Source organism: Cyrtonyx montezumae, unplaced genomic scaffold (genome assembly GCF_038088225.1).
Source record: "Cyrtonyx montezumae isolate F1298 unplaced genomic scaffold, pur_monq_1.0 scaffold_14, whole genome shotgun sequence".
Classification (NCBI taxonomy): domain Eukaryota; kingdom Metazoa; phylum Chordata; class Aves; order Galliformes; family Odontophoridae; genus Cyrtonyx; species Cyrtonyx montezumae.
In genome coordinates, this window is record NW_027071870.1 from 553,821 (window position 1) to 575,075 (window position 21,255).

Sequence of the window (21,255 nt, forward strand, 5' to 3'; positions counted from 1 at the left end):
AAAAGAGAGACCTCATGACGTTACAGTATCATCCATTATCTTTGTGAAGCACATAAAAAATAGCAAGGCTGATCTCTCCACAATTATCCTTCTTTGAAGTAAAATGCCTATTACCATTAAAATACCATGGGCAGAAAAAATATTAAAAAAAAAAGAAAGTAAAGAAGGTTTCCAAAGAACTCATTTAACAAAGTCAGCAAAAGATGAAATAGAAAATATACTCCAAATCAATTCACACATTTTGAAGAAGTAGGACAGATAAAATTCAAGTCAGCAAAAGGGAAAACAAAGTATGTAACACCCTACCCCCAAAATGAAAGAAGTGTAAAAATAAATGAAATCAATTTGTGTATCTGAAGACTAAGCAAGAAAGTGTGACCATGAGAGGAAAGTTCCTCTAGTTTCCAATTTTAACTGGCAGCTAAATTTAAAAAGTAACCCAGAGGTCCATAAAATCAGATCTACTTTAACCATAAGCTTACTTCTGCCCCATGCATCATCTAGTCTGATTTCAAAGTGATAACCTAGAGACAGTTGGTTCAAAAATTCACAAATTTATACTCAAGACACGAAATAGTGACAGAGAAAAAAAAGAGGTCAAGAAAACTAAACTAAAATTCTTCAGAGTTAACCATGCTATTAACCAGACTAAAATGTGTTTTGTTTTACTTAAGACAGTCCAAACATGGTTACTGAAATTCACATACTACCTAGATTTGAATAAAACTTGAGATAGTGAACTGCATCTAAAAAAATTAAGGTAACTATTTTTTTCTACAGCGGATGTTGTTTTTCCTCAACATTTCCTAGCATGTGAGCTCAGATTCACAATAGGCCACAAGCATTTTAAGCTGGATAGAACGATCAGCATGAAAATAAAGTTTTAAATATGCACTTGCTGAAACTAGGAAGTAAAACTGGAAACAGGTTAAGAGAAACCAGCTGAAAACCTAGATGCTCCCCCCAAAAAATCTTAAAAGCAAGCTTAGAAAGAAATTTGTCCTTCAGCTGTCACCCAAAGCAACCACTTACCCTTGATTGTAACATATTTTTAAAAACAGAATGTTACAACCAGAAAGAAAGGCAGCAAATTGAAAGAAAAACAAATCGTTTCACTAGCAGTGAAACTAATGAAGTTTGGTTTCCTATGGTTTATCTTTTGTTCAGTAACTCCAAACCATTAACCCAGTCACCCAACTCCCCCTGGCTAAAGAGAAGCTAAATTGTTGCAGTCAGAGAAAGTTCACCAGCAGTAAGATTTACTAAATCACTTTTATTATGATCTTCCATAAGTAAACTGTGAGATGTAATAAGCTCAAAGACAGTGCTAGGAGTCCCATTTTAGGTCCCACCAGAAGAGATCTGATAGAAATTAGCAGTTATATAACAGGAAACAACCCTCTGCCCACAAAGATAGATTTGACTTCAAGGGCAATGTCTAATTTACGACTTTCTTTTGTGCCTGAAGGTTCTACCCAGATAGATGTTTAGACGACGGGTTCACTATTGCCTTGGTTGTGTAAACTGCTGAGCATATCTGGCCTCAGTCCAACAATGCACTTAAGAATGTGCCTAACTGTTTGGCTGGATCAGAGCCAGTACATTCAGTAACCTATAAGACTGATTTCTGCATCTCAAGTAATAAGCTGTTAAAGCCTAAGGACAACATTTACAAAGATGATTTGTCTGATAAATAAATTAAACCTCTTCTAACCACAGGAGACTACAACTCTGGCCATATCAACATCAATAGTGGCAATACAAAACATACCTTTTTATACTCTTTGGAGATAGCACAACAGAGTTTATTGATCTGGACTTTTGGGGCTTTTTGTTTGTTTGTTTTTCTCCCCTTATTACAACACAAATACCTATAAAGGGATGAGACAGCTTTGGGAAAGCCAATCTAGCATGAAATATTTACTACTGAGGTATTTCATTCAAAGCACAGCTAGTTCTCTGGAGAAGCCAGGAAAGTTCCAAAGCTCTTCATTTATTTATTTAAGTTTATTGCCATAACGAAGAAGCACAACAGATTTTGGAATCTTATACTTCTGATTGAAGTTTTATAGCTTGATTTGTGCACTGAAGTGCTATTACAAGACCGTTCACACTAGAAGAACCTACAGTTTAGAGACAATTAGAAAATACAGCAGAGTAGTTGACCCCACAGCAGAGACTTGTCATTGGCTATGTAGGAAAGGGTGGCTACGAAGTAGGCATTTCACATTTTAAGTGTTATTTAAGCTCTCCAGTACTCTTCAGTGAGAATTCCAACACTCCAGATCTTTCATATAAGCTAGGCTCCTCAGCTTGCACATATTTCCCATATGGAGATCCCTCATTACAGATCAGTGTTTTAAGAATGTAAAACAGCTCACATTCAGTTTATGGAAGAAAAGCATTAAAACCAAGAAGCTCAGCACAGCACAGGAAGCATAAGTCTTAGCTAAGAAAAAGGATGTAAAATAAAGCAAATAAATTAATCTCCCAGTCTCTGTTTACTTGCTACTGTAGTCTGCATATACGAGTACTTACATTTCTCATAAAAACTTCCAAGTTCTCTAAAGAAAGGGCATTCTAAATAAAATGTTTGACTAAAAGGCCTTTAAAAAGAAACAAAAGAACAAGCAACACTAAATTATTGAAACTTTTTTTTTAACAGTCTGAAGAAAATTGTTAGTAATGTCTGCTATGAGAGACTTTTCTCATATGTTTATATAAGTTATGAAGAAAAAGGAACTTTAAGCACATTCATATAAGCTTACCTTGGATATCTCTTCTTTTCCACTATTTTCCTTAATGAATACTTTTTCCAGTTCAGGGCTTATTCCTTCTACATTACACGGCACACGTGAAACAGTTGATTTTGGCACTGAAATGTTTGACAGTGGCATAGGGACTGATCTGGAAATAGAAGCCTAGAAGGTAGAGAGACACGTGATTTGAAGATGGAAAAAAGAATAAAACAGAACTATGAGATCAGCACTAAAGAACCTAAAGATAGTAAATTAAGAAACTACATATTAATTTTGCCATCTAGAAGACCATCTTTTCTTGGCAAATTTAACTAAGAAGAAGTATTTGCAAGAAATAACTGAATAATAGAAAACTAAAAATAAGTGTTTGACACTAAAATCACCTCTTCTTGACTGAGAAGAGTTCTATAATAAAAACATTCTACTACCTCATTTATCAGTAGGTAGGCAGGTATATGCACTTTCCAGATGTACTGACTACAGAATACACACTAGGGGATGAGGTGTATGCAGTGTGCTGTTGTAGATGGTTTAACTGTGATCCAAAAGGCATTTTGCAACATTCCTGAAGCTTAACCACTCAAATGAAATATCCACTTAATGCACTTCTAACCTCTTCTGGTTGGCTTAAGAAAAATAATAATAATAATAAGGCATTCATTCTAAACCTCTAATTTCATTAGGTTCTAACATTTCAGAACTTTGTGTCAAAAGTCTTAAGAGAAAACATTTGGAGTTTAAGAATCAAACAAAAAATACAAATACGGTTTTCAGAAAAAAAAAAAAGAGTGGAGCTCTGTTACTAGAGGAAACCATTCACAAGAGTGTATAGTCAACCCTGAATGTTTTAGCTTGGCAGCAGCTGCACCTACACTGGCAGTCACGAATAGTGTTTACTTCCTAATGTATATTTTCCCACCATCCACAGAGTCACAGGATAATATAAAAGGTAAAACATACCTGTGGACATCTCTGAGAGATTACAGAATGAAACTGGGCTCTGAGCAACCTGATCTAGCTGTAGATGACACTGTTCACTGCAGGGGAGATGCACTAGATGACCTTTAAAGGTCCCTTTGAATTCAAATTATTCTATCATTTCCTGATTTTATGAACTGGCTTGTTGGGGGTGTTGTGTTTTCTGGTTGGTTGCTTTGTTTTGTTTTATGTTTTGTTTGTTGTTGATTGCTGTTTTTATTTTTTGTTGTTTGGGTTTTCTTGAGCTCATGCCAAATGAGTGTTAAGAAACATGGCCTGCAGAATAGCGTCCTCTGGAGGTCTCAGAAAACTGAAAGTTTCACTGGCCTTGCTAAACACATTCTTGAGAAACCAAAACATTGCATGAAGGAGTTCCAAGTGCTAGAGAATGTTACATCAAAGCATACATCTTAGGTGGATTTCAGTTTGCGACAAAGACTGTTTTTATTATGTACTGGCATAGATACATGCAACAGTTTGCACTGAGGTGGAAAGCAAAATCCTTTTCAATAAAAAATACAGCAAATTCTTTGTTGTAGAGACAAATGTTTCAGAAAGAACATCAATTTCTTATATATAATCATCACGAGATCAGGTTTTAACCACTAGATTTTATCCAAACAGAAGAAGGAACATGAAGGGATCAGCCAACACAGCCATCATGGCACCTCTTTTAAAAACACTTTCTATTTAGAAAAGCTGTCAGGAAATGCAACTACAGTGCAAACGTTTCAGGTGATCAAATAGTTGCCTGTTAGCAATATGGAGACCAAGTTAAGGATCCACTGTAGATGAAATTTAATCAAGACACAAACATCTCCACCGTCAAATGAGAAAACTGCTTTTTACAAGTGGCTTAAGGGTTCAAAAGTCACTGAGAATCTCGCCTCAGCTTTAGAACCAGTGTCAGTTTCAGTTCCACTGGCAGTTCATGACACCTACAGAACAGACTCCGTGTGAGGCACCCTGCTAAGAATCAGGTTCACACTGAGGTAACTTGCCCAGGCAATTGGTCAAGGCTATTACTCACAGTGTCAGCACCTTTCTTAATAAGAGAAACACATTCTCGGAATACAGGCAAGTTTTTGTAATTGATGCATGAAATGATCTGAAAATCAAAACTGTCTTAGCCAGGCCAATGCTAAAATGATCAGCTATACTAAGATTCGCATAAAATGACAAATCCCCTTGAAAGTAATAACATAACAATGAATCGAAGATGTCAGACCAGGAGCCTGAGCTTTACTTTCCAGTGAGAGTAAGAGATTATGGTGTGCTATTCCTGATTCACTGAGAGGTGCTTCCTCAGGTATACAAGGCCTGAGAGGATCAGAGGATACATTGAAAAAAAGAAAAAAAAGAAAAAAAAAAAAGGAGAGCTGATATAATAAACATACTGCTGGAGAAGAATCCATCATACAGATTGTCATCACATTGCTCAATGATATATGAGAATGCTCATCAACGTAATCTGGACATGAGAATTTGTATCCTAACATTTCACTCCTGGATCCTGTCTGATTGAATTTTTACAGTAACTGAAGTCACAGTAAGTCTGGAACTAGAACAGGCTGGCAATGATAGCAATTTCTCTATTATCATGATGGAAACTCTCAATAACTGTTGTTCTGCCCCAGCTAAGGCACTGCTACCACAAACAATTATGGGAAGGCTCTCATCTTAAACACAGAATCTTTTGTTGACAATGAATCTAGACTGCCATAACAACCAAAAGGTATGCCCTAGGTGAAGCCATGAAGATGTTCCATATCCTGTAGTGTGAAAGATAAACAGCCCTCTTACTTCCAGGTATGGGATAACTGGGAAGCAACATCTTGATTTCAATCAAGCTTAAATTTAAGTGAATTAGCAACTTTTTAGAAAGCAGATAGCACAGTACTTTTTTCTAACTTGACAATCACAGGGAAACTGCTTCTCTGGCCACAAATTAACTGATAAGAAAATTATCAGAAAAACTCCTAAATAGTGCAAATGAGGTCCTCCTTCAAATACTGGATGAAGTAATGTTCCCATCTTTTACCGATGAACACGTGGTAAAGTGAATTATAAGCCCGTTTACAACAAATCAATTTATTTTAGAGTAGCAGAAAACTGGGTTCTCTAATCTCAAAGCAAATCCCTTATAACAGGTCCCATTGAAAGTTCTGTCTGCTGCTTAAAGACTTACTAACCGTTGACCTGTCAATCCAGACTGCTTACTTTTGGTACATTTTTTTTATTTACCTATAAAATGAGCTCAGATGAAATCGGGTTGCGTAACTGATAAGCAAAAAGCCTCCAGAGGAGCAGAGACCTTTGGAAGTGTACCACATAAATAAGTCTTAGAAACATGTATGTGTTCTTGGAAAGACACCCTTATCTGGCCACGCACAGAATTTTTATAGCATCTCAGTATATTTTAGTCGATATCCTGCTGCAGCCCTCCTTTCTTTTATTATATGATAGCTATCAGATAAAATTCAGTGTAGATGCAATGGTTTCAGGTTGCTAAGCATTTCAGTGTACCACATAAGAAAGCAAACAGAAGAAAGATGAGAAAAAAGAGCAAGCTTTCACTTAAAACAGGAGGTTGTTAATATAAGCAGCTGTCTGTCTACTTACCTGAGACTGACTGATTGCTATATGGTTGCCATGGAGAGGTGATTGACGTTCTTTCTCTTTACCGTGACGACTACTCTGCTTACTGCGCTGAAGCTGCTGTCTCAGTTTGGCAATCTGCTGGAAAGAAGTTCAGGTGAAGTGATTAATGAGTTATCAGAAGAATATCTGCTTATATCTTTCTTTACAAAGTGAATCACAGATGTTTTTAAAGTCCTTTTCAAAGAATTTTACAAGCACACTGGATTGCCTACCCTAGAGGTACGAACATTAAAGCCTCTAGCTGACTGCTAGGGGCTTTCTCCAAAGTAACTGCCCTATTCATCAACCTGGACTCGTAAGAAGGCTTAGTTTATTACTAAATTTCCTCATTTACAAGAAAGTACTGTAATAACTGATGCAAATGAAAAGCAGTCCTAGTAAGAATTTGTAACAATTTCTGGCCTATAACTAGCTTAAACTGAGGCACTGTGAAGCCTACAGTCAAATTTATTTGACCTTAAGCCAAAGCAAAGTTTTCCAACAATTCATAATTAAAACAAAAGAAGCTCTAAAAACTGACAATCAATATGTATTGCTTCATCTTGGAGAGCTTAATATATTTAATAGTATTTCCCTGCAGGCTACATTATCACAGATTTCTTCAGCAGACAACTTGTTTTTCTCCTGTCTGTTGTGTAAGCAAACAATATACATTTTAAAGGTCAAATGCAACTACAAACATTATTCACTTGACCTGGTCCTTAATAGAAAACAAACAATCTAATCCAGGAATTCTTTCACTTATTCCCCCAGAACAGTTTCTGTGTGAAAGAGCATTTAACTCTCCACATATTGTTTAAGAAGTTTAGACAACATGCAAATTTAGACAACAGGTACAGACACTTCCTTAAAACAGAGTAATTTTATTTTTTTCCTTCATACTTAAGCCTCACTCTCCTCCACAATCAGCATGCTGGCATAAAAGGCAATGCATCCAAGTCCCCACTTCATTTTCAACTCAGCTAAAGATACAACTTAAAAATCTGAAGGGCAAGTAAGGAGATATGAATGTACATGGAATTCATATTTCAAAGAACTTCATCAGCTGGAAAGCATCCTCTCTATCTGAGTTGAGACTACCTCAAATACATTCATTCTGTGGTCAAGTCCAAGTTGTTAAATATATCTCTAATGTCCTTGCAAAAAAGCAGCACTGTGGTAGAGAAACACTGCATCACTTGTCAACATCAAGAGTTGACAGTGTTCAGTGAAGGCTTTGATGGAGCTCAGCTACAAGATTTGGAATTTTCTTGCTTTTGTTCCTAACATCACTCACACAACAGACCCACCTTAAATGTTTCACATCAAGTCTTGCCACACTTCATAATCCAAATTCAAAGAACTGCCACTCAGAAATGCTTGACTACTCCTAATCTTCAATGACAGTAACATTTTAGATTTCCAAGTGGGTCTGTGTTGAATACATCTAGAGCCCTAAAGACAACCAAGTTTTTAACAAAAATGAACAGAATAACGAGATTAATCTCTTGAAGGATGCCACTCAGGCAACCATGATAGAAGAAACTTTGAAAGAATTTGAAGAGATACCCCATCTGCACAAAAAGAAGTCCTGAACTACCCAATCCTCTGTGTAAGAGTAACATTAATTAGGAAACCCAGCCCAACAGAGAGATGAAGAAGCAAGAAAGTAACTGGTTTGATAAAAGAACATGAAAATAGATCTATGACAATGCAGATAAAAAAAGCTGGAGAAGTGGGTGCATAGGGAAATGATTTTCATCTCCTTTAAAAAGCAGAGCAAGAGGAAAAAATTGAAGCACAATCTAGAAGACTGCCATGGATTGAAATGGATGGCTACAAGAATAACCAATAAGCAAGGACACTAGGCAGAGAGAATGCTGTTTTAATTCCTGCTGCCTTTCCTTGATGCTGTGGGCTTCTTCCCATTTGAACAGTTAATTACCCTATTCTTTATTTAAATGAAATCTAGCTTTATGACTTTTCCTCAGGAGCGTGCTATAAAAAAAAAGGTTTAAACAAATTCACCTCAGAGCTCTGACTCAGATTCTTGGAAGCCTTTAAGAGAAAAGAGAAGATTTAGATTGCATATAAAGAAAAGGTTCTTTACAGTAAGAGTAGTGAGGCACTGGAACAGATCGAGAGAGGTGGTGGATGCCCCATTCCTGGAGATATTTCAATGTTAACTGGAACAAGCTCTGAGCAACCTGATCTAGCTGTAGGTGCTCCTGCTCCCCTGCAAGGGAGTTGTACTAAACAGTCTTTAAAGGTCCCTTCCAACTCAAACAGTTCTATGATTCTACTGATCTTTAGATCCCAATAGAACTGTCTCAGACAATTCATGCTTCCAGAAAATGCAGATTATCAAGACACAAAGAAAGTGGTATTGAACAAACTCTTTAACACTCAGCACACAGGCATTTAGTAGTTCAGTGTCAGAAGGTGAAAGACTTGCATGTGCTTGCAACACACACTGACAGAGAATGGCTAGACAGATAGGCTAGTATCAGGACTTATAGGTGAGGGAAAAGAAAAAACAACGGATAAAAATAGAAGCCAAACAACAGAAAGAACGGACAAAGAACAGGAAAGTAACTGAGCCAAGTACAAATGCAAGAGAAGATAGACTAGAATTGGCTGAAAAATGTACACAGAATGAAGTGGAACTACAAATGAACCTGTGGAACTTGTAAAAAGCAATAGAAGTGTTGAAAAGCTGGAGACAGAGAAAGGAAAACAAAGGAAGGGAAAGAACCGGAAGATGGAAGAGATGAGGGCAAGTTTTAGCATGAACAATTCTTACAAAATCTGAATAGAAGCAATTTATTTCCATGCACCTTCTCCCCTTTGTGCTTGTGTGTGTGTTCTATCGGAAAAGAATCGTGAAACCCAACAGCTACATTTCTGTTTTTTCTCCTGCCCTCAGTTCAGAGAGGATGGCAACTTTGCAAAATGGATCACTGCAATCAAATGGCAGAGACTTGCTTACACCCAGAAGGTCTCCCTATCACTGACAGTCAGAGCCATGCAGTAGAGAAAAGCTGCTTGCTGCAAAACTTGATACAAAACCACCAGATGATGAAGGATGGTCTCTCAGTAGAAGTGAGAGAGTGTCATCCCAGGAACACAGATCTTATTCTTGCCTCTGGTTCAACTCCTTTGTGCTGGTAGCTAATGTTTAAGCCAAAGCTCTTCAGACACAAGACTCCTTCTGTACTGATTCCTAGGCACTTAGTTTGTGGTTCTGAGTATTTACTGCAAATGAAGTCACCCGGGCACTCCAAAGGCCCATGTAATAATATATCAGCTAAGATGGGTTTCGTAGCACATGCTCAATGTGACAGGAATAGACAACCTTCACCTTTCTTTGACCAACGTGCTTGTGCTTAAAAACAAGGAAATTGTTACCACTGAAATGCAGAATTATTCTTCATTTGTTTGAGGAATCGAACTTCTCACTGCTTTTGACAGCTGTTCTTCCAACCAACAGCTCTGAGACGATCTATTTGTGAGTAACATCTCCTTAGATAACCTATGCATTTCTCCTCATTTTTGAATATCCTCTTCAAAAGGAAAAAGAGAGAGAACTCAAAAAACACAGAGAATCAGGAAAGAGCCACCATAGGGCAACAATAAATAAATATTGCAATTTATTTATTAAAGAGAAAGATGTAGCTCTGGAAGAGAGGCTGAACCCTTCCTGACAGAGACAGGATGCTAAGTATTTGATGCTGGCTGAAACTAGAGTTGCATGAACTTGGGACAGGCTGGAGTTCACTGATACATAAGACAAAAATAGTGCACGTTCAGCTGAGCTGGAAACTATTTTCCTGTACCTGATTTCTCATTATGCAAATCCACTTCTGATGAGTTCTGTTTTGTTCCTATCGTAGTTTACAATGGAATACATATGGGAGTATTTCTATTACTACTGTGTCAACACTTACCCCACTATTCCATTTCTGAAAATGACATTCTCTCTGTCCTCACACTTAAGTCTCTATGCTACCACGTTCTTGTTTAGCAATTTTGGTCAGACTTAAGTTTAGTCAGTGTTAAATAACATAAAACTCACTAAGGTAACTGAACAGAAACAACTGCAACAAGCTGGTTTCTCAGCACTCAGTCTGGCCACTCCTTTGCAGCCAACACTATGTAGGAGAAAGGAAGGAAATCCAACGTGCATAAAACAACGATCAGTCAAGAAACACTACTACACAGGGAGGTAAAACCTGTTTCAAGAGCAACAGAGGGGAGGGAAAGGGTGCAGTTTCCTGGACTCCAGATAGGGATTAAAAAGAATGTCTTGGCCACATCAAGACTGGAAAGCCTGCACTGTGCAAAAATTCTCACCTCTTTTAGTTGATCAGCACTTCCCCATGATGCTGAGCGCTGATGAGATCGCTTTTCTGCTCCTTCTTCAGCCCAACAGCTAGGTGTCTGTAGGGGAAAAAATATATATACATATGTATTTTGTAGCAAATTCGCCTGGTTAAGAAAAATTCTGTCACAAATTATTGGTTTAATCTTTCTGTAAAGTTAAGAGTTCAGGCAGCGTACATCAAAAATAGATTTGAGAATCCAATATGCAGCAGTAACATTATCAATGAATAAAAAATAATGTTGATAATTCAGTTTAAGGCTTTGTAAATTTGTGTTTACAAAGGATGAGACTACTGAAGAAGAAATGAGCTGGCTGGCAACTACAAAAACACCATACCTGACTATTCCTATCTTTGCTTCAGCATACATTTCTATTTTTTAATGTGCGAACAGTTAGAAAACCACAATATTAAAAAATATATATTAAAAACTCAGAGACCAAAAGCCAGTATTGACTTCTCCCACCTCCATTCCTTAGTCACTGTGCCATATAATCAATTTCTTCCTTTTAACTGTGACTCAATATATCTTCCATTATTTTTGACAATATCCTAATGAACAGAAGAATAGACCTTTTCCAGCTTTGTCTACAAACCCAGAAGGCTGCAAACAGAATCTTTGAATTCAGGAGCTTCAAAAGTAGATCCCAAAAACTGAGAGGGGTCTAGAAGCCAGTTCTGAATCTCCTACATCTGTTCACTGCAGGATTATTACAAAACCATGGATACCCACCAGCATTTCCAAACAAAAAGAGTCACTGGCTGTCAGAAGGACAATGATGACATCTAAAATCCTGAGATTATGGGAGTAAAATTAATGTAAAATTCAGGGCTACATACACACACAAAAAAAATCATGAAAACAAGATTTTTTTCAACAACTTAAAGGCTGAATTCTTGGTACCATTTGCAAGAAGTAAAACCATACCACTGAAAACATGAAAACTCAAAGAGACGGTTTCCAGGGCCACAAGATTAATCAGTGACCTCAGGGGACCATTGGTGACACTTGCACTGGGGGCCCAGGACTCCACCCAAGCAGGTCAGACCGCTTCAGGGATCTATCACTCCGCAGGCCTTCCCTTTAGCCTTCCTCCATCCATGCACAGAAGCCCAAATTCTCCACAGTTTTTCTCTTGCTTTCTCTCCAAGATCTAGAACCTTCTGTAGCACCCTCACACAGAAGCTGCACCGATCTACTGATAAAGGAGATCTGACATGGCCTTGAAGAAAACCACAATCAGCAACACATAGAGCTTCTCACCCTTGCTGTTCAGAGAATGGCCAAAAGGAGCTCCCTGGGGCTCAGAGAATGGATCCAACCATGCTACAGGCTGATACCATTAAACAGTGAATCTTAGTTTCAGGTTGTAGGCTACACTGTTAGAATCACAGAGCTGCTGCAGTATTATATGGCCTACAGTCAGGCACTAGTGTCAATACTAAATGCAATTACAGACATACTGTGCACATAAGCCTATATACCATTTCTGTTTTCTGACAGCTCTGATTTTTTGCTGCACGTTCTCAGGAAAGAAAGCAAGTCTTTATAAAAGTCAGACTTCTGTGTATTTATTACATGAGTCTGCATCGGGGTCTGAGAAAGAAGCCTTAACGTGGTTACAAAAAAGCAATCAATAAGTGAAGAGTTAAATAACGTATTTAAAGCTATCATGAAAATATGAGTCACTCAGACAGTCAAATTCACAACTCAGAGGGAGACCACCTTATGAGACTGGATGACTCATACAACTCATACAACAGCCAGGCAACATGCATCCCAGGGTACTGAGGGTAGGCAACTGACTGATGTCGCCAAGTCACTCAACCATATCTAGAAAGTCAAAGCTGCCAGGTGAAGATCCCAGGGACTGCAAAAAGGGAAACATCAATCCCATTTTTATGAAAAGAGAGAAAGGAAGACCCGGGGAACTTGTCTGGGTTGAGCCTCATCTCTGTGCCTAAGAATATTATGGAACAGATCCTGCTGGAAGGTATGTTAAGGAACATGCGAGACAAAAGGTGAACGTAAGACAGCCAGCATGGATTCTCCAAGGGCAAGCATGACTCACCAATCAGGTAGCCTTCTGTGATGGAGCAACAGCACCAGTGGACAATGGAATGGCAACTTGATGCCATCTACCTGGATTTGCACAAGACATCTGACACAGCCCCATACCACATCCTTATCTCTAAATTGGAATGATAAGGATTTGAAAGGTAGACTACTGAGTGGACGAGAAATTGGTTGGAAGGTGACAACCAGGTCAACAGCTCTACATCCATACGGAGGCTGGACATGAGTAGTGACCATCTTTATTAATGAGGGACACAGGAGGAATTGAGCAACAACAGAAGACCCAAGCAGTGCAGTTGATACAACAGGAGAAAGGGATGCTACCCAAGGGGATCTGGACAAGTCTGAGAAGTAGGGACTCCCCTGCTCAATGAGGTTCAATAAGGCCAAGCACGAGGTATTGCACTTGGGTCACAGCAATCCCAGATGTGTGCAGACTGTGAAATTAACTCCTTGAGAGAAGCTCTGTGGAGGACCTGAGGTTCTGGCAAATGAAAAGCTTGACACGAGCCAACAGTATGCACTTAAAAAGCAGAAGACCAACTGTACCCTAGGCTGCATCAAAAGGAGTGGCTTAGCAGAGCAAGGGAAGCAATTTCACCCCTCACCCTGACCTCATGAGGCCACACATGGAGTACTAAGATACAGTCTGACAGTGACAGGATAAAAGAGAATGGCTTTAAACTAAAAAAAAAAAAAAAAGGAGAGATTTATATCAGATGTTAGGGGAAAACTTTTCACTCACATGGAGGTGAGGCATGAGAACAGGCTGTTCAGATTTAGGATCCCCACCCCTGGAGACAGGCCAGATTGATTGAGGCTCTGGGAAGGCTAATCTAGTGGACAGCACCCCTACCTACAGCAGGTGAATCCAGCTTCCAAGCCATTCTATGATTCTATAAGTTCTTTTCTCTAGAAGTGTAGTCTCAGTTCCACAGAAAGATTACCTATATGTACATTTCCTTGTTCTGAATTTTAATGGAGCCACGCTCTAAGTAATGTATTGTTCTCATAGACTGGGTACTTGTCATCACCCTATAACTCCTCAACGATTTCACTGTTCTTAATGCTTCTTAAAGCATCACCACTACAGAAGTGGTTTGTAGATTTCTAAAGAACTAGAGAAAATGAGGGAAGTGTTATAACCATTTCAAAAATTGTGGGCTTTCAAAACAGCTGTGTTCAGTTTTAGGCCTCTCACTACAAGATGTCAAAGCCCTGGAGCATATCCTAAGAAGGGCAACAAAGCTGGCAAAAGGTTTGGAACACAAGTATGTGAAGGAGAGGATGAGAAAACTAGAAATGTTTAGCCTGAATAAAAGGAGGGTCAGGGGAGACCTTATCACTGTCCACAACTACCTGAAAGGATGTCATAGGGACGTGGGTATGTCAGCCTCTTCTCCCAGGTACCTAGTGATAGGAGAAGTACTGGCCTTAAGTTGTGCCAGGGGATGTTCAGGTCAGATATTTGGGAAAATTTACTCTCAGGAAGAGTTGCATTAGAATAGGCTGTCCAGGGAGGTGGGAAGACTCACCATCTCTGGAAGTTTTTAAGAAATACAAGCATGTGGCACTGACAGAAATAGGTTTAGCAGGAATGGTGGTGATGGGTTGATGGTTGGACTAAATTATCTTAGAGTTCTTATCCAGCCTTAGTGATTATATGAAATTTACATTCTAGTGATGCTTTCTGAACATCACATTGCTCCACAGTTTGGTGAACTCCAAGACAAAGCAGGAACAGGTGCTTAAATATTTTCCTGTAGGATGTGGCAGGCATCAGTGCAATCCTATAACCATTCAACTACAGCATAATAAACAGAATAGGAAAGACAGTGAGTACCTAAGAAGTACCTAAGAATAAGTACCTAGGAGTTAATCAACAAAACAAATATGCAAAACAGAACAACCAAGAAAGGTAGTGAGAGGTTGTCAGCATTTTTTTTTTTAAAGCATAGATATTGATCTAAACAGGAAAAACAAGAACTAACAGCAACATTCTGAGGAATCTATCAACAGTACAGGTACTCCTAGTAAAAACAGAGGGGAAATACCTGTATTGCAGTTGATTTAATAAAAGAAATCAGAATTAAAAATATGTAAAATTCATTCACATAACACTAGGTATTGTACTGCCTCAAAACATGCTTTGACACTTCTACTCATTATCCCTTGAGATAAGGATGCACATAGTTGCTTTCAATCTCTGGTAAAGTAAGCCAAGTCACAACCTTTCAAAATATACCTACAAGGACCAGGATAGAGGGGACAGACCACGTCCATCCCTTTTCTTCACAGTATAACAAATACTGTATGATACTCTCAAGCACAGTACTAAACTCAGGTGATATCGTATTACCAGCTGGAAAAAAGAAAGAACAGTTCAAAATAACATAAGCTGTTGCTAGAATATAATAGCAAGCTGGACTCTTCTTTAAGCATTATACTATTATCTCTGGTTGTAGTATAAGCCACACTAAATGAAGATAAATATGGGTTTTGTAATCCCAAATCTTTATAGTTTTTTTAAAAACTTTTCTTGACAATTCACATTCTAACACATCAGAAATAAGAACAAGTCATAATGGCACATTTTGTGAAAGTTGTTTTTCCATCTTTATTTACAGCTTCTACACAACAAACTTATTCAAAGAAGACTTCATCTGAAGCCACTGCTCCTCACATGTTAAACATTAAAAAAAAAAGAACAATGAGCAAATTTCAAAATGGTATCTGAAGATAAATTTCCGCAGCACAGAAAGTGAAACCAAAGTTAGCAGCCTCATCTCAAGTCAGAAACAAAGTAACAGAGGTCACCAGTACCATCCATGAAGCTGATGGAAGTACCACTTCAAAGCTGAAACAAAATTTATTATATTAAGCACGAACTGACTGGCATTTTCCCCTACAATTTTAGATGAAGAAACTAAGTTTCAAAACATTTTAGGATGAGAATTTGAAAAGGGTTAAGTAACTCATGTTTCAAGAGGATGATGGCTGATATTTTAAAAGGCAAAGGCCCTGGTCTCAGCAGACACAAAGCTTGAAGCATGTGCGCAGGTAGGGTAAGCTGTGAACACCACATCTGGTTGCTCTTCTCAGCTTTAATGTAAATCACAATGACCATTGTTCTAACTCATCCAGCCGTGCAGAGATTACCATTTCTTCCAAAGCGTTTGGTAATTCTGCCTCACTTCTCCATCCATATAAGGGATATACACCTACATTCTTGTTACTTCACTTAGATCAGAACCACCACAGAGAGTACCAACCTGCCTAAACATAAAATAAGACTGAACTACTATAAACATCTTCAACTTTATTGCCAGTCCTTCACTCTAGTTCATATACCTAGCTTGCATCCCAGAGGGACTAGTTTTGAGGGAGGAGTGTAAAGATTAAGAACATGAGCCTGTTTTACTATGGAGTTGGTAATGTTTCTGAAGAACTGTAAGATTAAAAAGAAATGCAACAGTACTAGACAGTCTAATCAGTCTTCACATGCTTCTAAAGCATTCAAATGACCTTCAGAAATCTGACAAAAAGAAATGCCCTAAGGAGTTAGAAATTAACCCTATTATAGGTGATTCCTACTGAACACCTAAGACTTTAAGAAAAGTCATAATGATAAACTTGTAGTCGTACAGCATGCACCCCTTTTTCCTTGATACCTTCCTCAAAAGTAACAATAGTGTTATCTAATATTACATTTAAAAAACTTCAGTCTCCTGGTTTATGATGTCAATTTATAAGCAACAGAATCTCTACCCAAAAGAGAACAAAACATCACATAGGTGACTAAGGAGAGATGAGTCTTGATCTACATGGAAGTAGAAAAAAAACATTTTAGCCAAGCATTCTAGCTTAATAACTCAGCAAAAACTCTGAAATGCATTTTGCATTTTTTGTGTAATATATAATTGCCATATACAATGAAAAAAGGCATACCCAAGCATCTTGGAATCCAGTTATGATGGAGGAGGAACCAATGAATCATACACTACTTGGATATTCGTTATTTTTGTTTTATTATTGAGATCAAGAAAGATTAGATGGATTCATTTTAACTGGCAATATATGATGCTGATGTCATAAGTATTTTTTTTAATCCCAAATCTGTCTTTTTCATTTTATAAAAGATGCTTTCGACGATTAGCTACTGCCAAGTAATTACATTAATAAACTATGATGATTATCCAACTGTTTCTGAGGACTCTGAGGTTAGGCACAATCATTTCAACATAGAATTATTGCTCAAAGCAGGCAGCAATTGTTACACATTTAGCACAAAGAAGAAGTGTACAAAATTGCTCAGTGCTTCCGACCCAGACAGAAGAAACATGGAAGGAAGCTAGTTGAATTTTTAATTATCTTAATTGAAAATTCAAAACTTACTGAAAAGGAGAGGGAAGTAGGAAAACAGAGGAATTTTGGAAGGATGTACAAGGAAATACAAGGTATGTCACTGTGCATAGCAAAATATTATAGCAGTTAAGTTTATCTCCATTTCTCAAATATCTAAAACTGTTATAAACAAAATATTTATCTTTCATTACTCAAAACACGCTGCTTCTTGAAGATCAGCTAGCTGCATGCATATGCACAAACACCTACACAAATGCATGAACAACTGAGACAGTTGGAATTGGATGTCATACATTGGATGTCCATACATGAAGTTGTAGGATATTTTTCCAAAAGCAAATGAAACAGCTTCACTACTCTTCAGTGTTTCCACTCAAAACACTTGAGGAGGGAGCAGTATGAGCTATAGTTACTATTCTCCAAAAGGCAACAGAAATGGAAACAAAAAAATAAAGCTCTATTCCTCTGTTTAAATAATAAGATATTACTGAGAACTTCTTTAAATACTCATTTAATTCTGAAGAAAGGAGAGAGATTTTATTCATTAACACTACGTAGGTTCAAAGAACTTATAATAAAACTCATTACGGGTTCTTCTAACCAACAGTGACCAGAATATTACCTTCTTATTATTACTATTTGCTAACTACAGGGATTCTAAGGAATAATCACCACCTTCACAGAACTGCACAACATCTAGATCTAAAATTAATGTTTGATTAGGGAAAATAAATACCCCTGAATGAGAAATCATTATTCCACCTACAACGTAAGTTGTACTGCAAGTACTGTTCCTGAGATTAGTAAAAGTAAAATGAGAATTTATTTTCCAATGAAAAACACATACAAGAAATTGATTTTATTAATCTTCATTATCTTTTTATTGTTTTTTATCATCCTCCACTCTGATAAACTGTCAAGAGTAATAATTGTCAGCTACTGAAAACTATATGGACTCCCCTGATCTAAACTGTTTCTTAGCCAAGAAACACAATGCAGTGAAAGTACCTGTGCTGGTACTCATGCAAAGAGCAATGTGTGAATTTGTCATGCTTGCATTCTATCAAGAACTAGGAACTCATCCTTGGTTCTTGAAATTAGATAGGCTTCAAGCTACATAGAGTTCAATCAAAAACAAAATCAAAACATAACTCAGTAAATAGTAATTTCCCCTAAAAGCCTTCCTATTGAACATTTCACTTACAAAAGCTTGGAAGCTGCTGTCCCAATCACTATGCTTATTTCATTTTATGTATCTATGCAGTCCTCAGTAGTTAAATACACATTTTCCCAACCCAGCTTAAAAAACAGCTAATTGCTTCAGTTTTATATACGCATAATTTGAATGAGATGGCAGCTCACAAGTCCCTATCAGAAGATACCCACACAAATCCAAGAAAACTTCCCTATCTTAATTCCTTTGAAGTAATCCTTCATCTTATAAAAAAACATAGTACTGCCTTTCCTGTTACATTTGATTATGCTGAAAAGGTAAAATACTTTTTGTCCCTGACTAAGCTTTGCTTCTGAATGAGACAACGGTGGCAGCAAGTAGGTCAAATAATCTCAACACTTACCTTCAGCTTGCTAGGAAAGTAATTTTACTGCCAGATGCATGGAGCTCAAGTATTTTTAGAACAAGTTTATTTCTACTTTCTGTAACTAATGAAAAGGTTTGTTTGGAAATGTTTAAATATGCCAAATATTTCATTCATAGGAGTATTTGTAAAGTTTAACTTGGGAATACTTTTATGAAAGAGTAAACAAAGCAATTAGAAATCACACTAGAGAAATTCTCCAGGACAGAAATTATGGTCCAAAAAACCTTCATGATATAGCACTGTGAAATGAAAGTACCTTATAAGCAAACCCAGAATTAACAGCTTTTTATTTAGATCTTTCGTGACAGCAAAGATGACTGCTAATTCCTCTCTGCTAAAAGTGTCTGCTTATTTTCAAAAGGAATGAGCAGAATTTGAGCAAAGCAATTTCTTGAAGAGTCACACAACAGTTTCCTGTAAATCCTAAATCTCTTTAAACAAATTTTACTCATTTGATTCCCAAATTCATTAGACAGGACTTCTGGATCATAATAAAGCTACATTAAACTAATAGTTCTTCACAGTCTACATAGGCAACATAACATTTAGAGAATCACATGGACCCTTCCTTTCACCTGAGCTTTCTACCCTCATCCTTCCCCCATCAGAGAACTTGCTTTGCTAACAGCACATAAAGATGTGAAAAATAATTTATACTTTCTACTTGGTCAGTATTACATGGAAGACTAAAACCTAGAATAATCTCAAAAAGATGTTGTATTTGCAACAAAAAAATGTTGCAGTGCAAGCAATGGAGAGAGAAAGGGCAATAAATGTGTTGCAAATTACTGGAAACAAGATTAACCAAAACTATGCATCTACAGATAAAGTTATGACCAAAAAATCCTTGATATTTTAAAGCTATCATATGCATTGTTACAACATACACTTTCATGAAGAAAAGTCTTAGTGGTTTAACAGAGTTATATGCAGAAATTAGGGTGATACAAAAATATTACTGATACTTCTATGCAGAGCCTGTTGATTACAATGGACCAGAATCATGGCACAGATAACTTACATAACTGTCAGTACACAGCCCCTAAATCAGAAATACATCCAAAGACAAAGTTCCTTCTATTATTCAACAGGTTTAGAATAATGAAACTGAGATGACTTGCTTCATACTCTGGCAGTGCTACTACAAAAATGCAGTTCTTCTTCACTAGGGATTTAAGTTCCCAGAATTATATGTTTTTAACTTGCCTGATGGCGATGAACATTGTGGACAACAAGCCCACTGTGATCAGAAGTTGGGCAAGCAAGAATGTTTAACATTCAGCCAGAGAGCATTATAAATGCCACAGTAGCCTAACTGATAAAGGATCCTACTAAAGACAGAGCCCCAAGAATGACCAAGGAGTACTGGGACATATGTAGCCTCAGTAGTTTTCCCTTCACAGTTGTGTAAGGCTCCTTCTGATGTCTGGCTTCAAGAGGTAATCTCACCGTTTATTAAAAGCATAACAGTGTTAGCTATCAGTTGTGTGGCACATTATCAGTGTGTGACACTGATCAGAAAAACATTACTGAACCCTATTTATAGGTCTTTATCATAAAATTAAGTGAATCCACAGTTCTTTGGGGTAAAGTTGTGCTAAGATTCTAGATCAAGTGAAAAAAAAGTATTACCAGAAAGATATCAATTACATGAAATATCTCTGCTGTGTTGCTTTATGTTTTTACCTGAGTAGATTTATCTTTCATACATGAAGGGTAGTGTACGTGGGGATCACGTGGCCACTGTCCTGTGAGGTAAGGTCCTGTAATTGTGTCCAAAGAAGAAGTTCGCCTTATGGTACCAGAAGTTCTGATTTGCTGGGATTTTGGCCTGTCCACTGTGGAAAACCAGAACAAAATTAACAAAAAAAAAAAAGTCAGGCTACATTTGACATGAAATGTTAAAAGCTAGCTATGACAGACAATGGCAAGAACACATCAGCATTTCTCTAAATGCTAAGCCAAAAAGAACATCATTACATCAAAGCAGATAACATCAGACAAAGGAAGAAATAAATACAGAAGGTAAAACATAGTTACAAAAAAAAACACCATGATGTGTTCATTTCAGCAAAGAACAAGGCTACCTGCACGATACATTTTCATCAGAGAAAAATTTAAACATGGTGGTGATGCAATTCAGGAAAGCCAGATGTCTTGAATAAGAAAGCGTAACATAGTATCAGCTCAGGCTTTTATTTATTCAAGTCAGTTTGCTTAGCCGTACTAATGCTAAATACAAACCCTGACAAGAAGAATGACTCTCAAGAAAACACATACCAAATTTCTACTTCTCCATCCCATATTGTTTACAACATCCCGAACAGGCCTAAGCAAGCTAGAAGCCTGTGGTTGCATTTTGCCCTGGTTAGAGCTCAGGTCAAGGCAGCTACTATGTTTGCCTTCACTCATCACAGTGCCTACAGTCTTGTATTCCTCTCCCTGTACACTTA

At 37.5% G+C, this 21,255-nt stretch overlaps 1 protein-coding gene across 4 annotated transcripts in view; it reads right to left on the minus strand.

The window, feature by feature from the left end:
* GLCCI1 (glucocorticoid induced 1) overlaps positions 1 to 21,255 on the minus strand; it is a 49,779-nt gene that overhangs the window by 12,545 nt on the left and 15,979 nt on the right. For 2 of the 4 annotated variants that reach the window (XM_065731223.1, XM_065731227.1), the window contains exons 2-5: positions 20,489 to 20,640; positions 10,731 to 10,817; positions 6,360 to 6,473; positions 2,769 to 2,921 (exon numbers count right to left, since the gene is read on the minus strand). In XM_065731223.1, the coding sequence (XP_065587295.1) occupies positions 2,769 to 2,921; positions 6,360 to 6,473; positions 10,731 to 10,817; positions 20,489 to 20,640 (506 nt within the window). Of the gene's footprint in view, positions 1 to 2,768; positions 2,922 to 6,359; positions 6,477 to 10,730; positions 10,818 to 20,488; positions 20,641 to 21,255 lie in introns of all 4 variants that reach the window. The other 2 variants (XM_065731222.1, XM_065731226.1) reach the window with 1 other exon arrangement.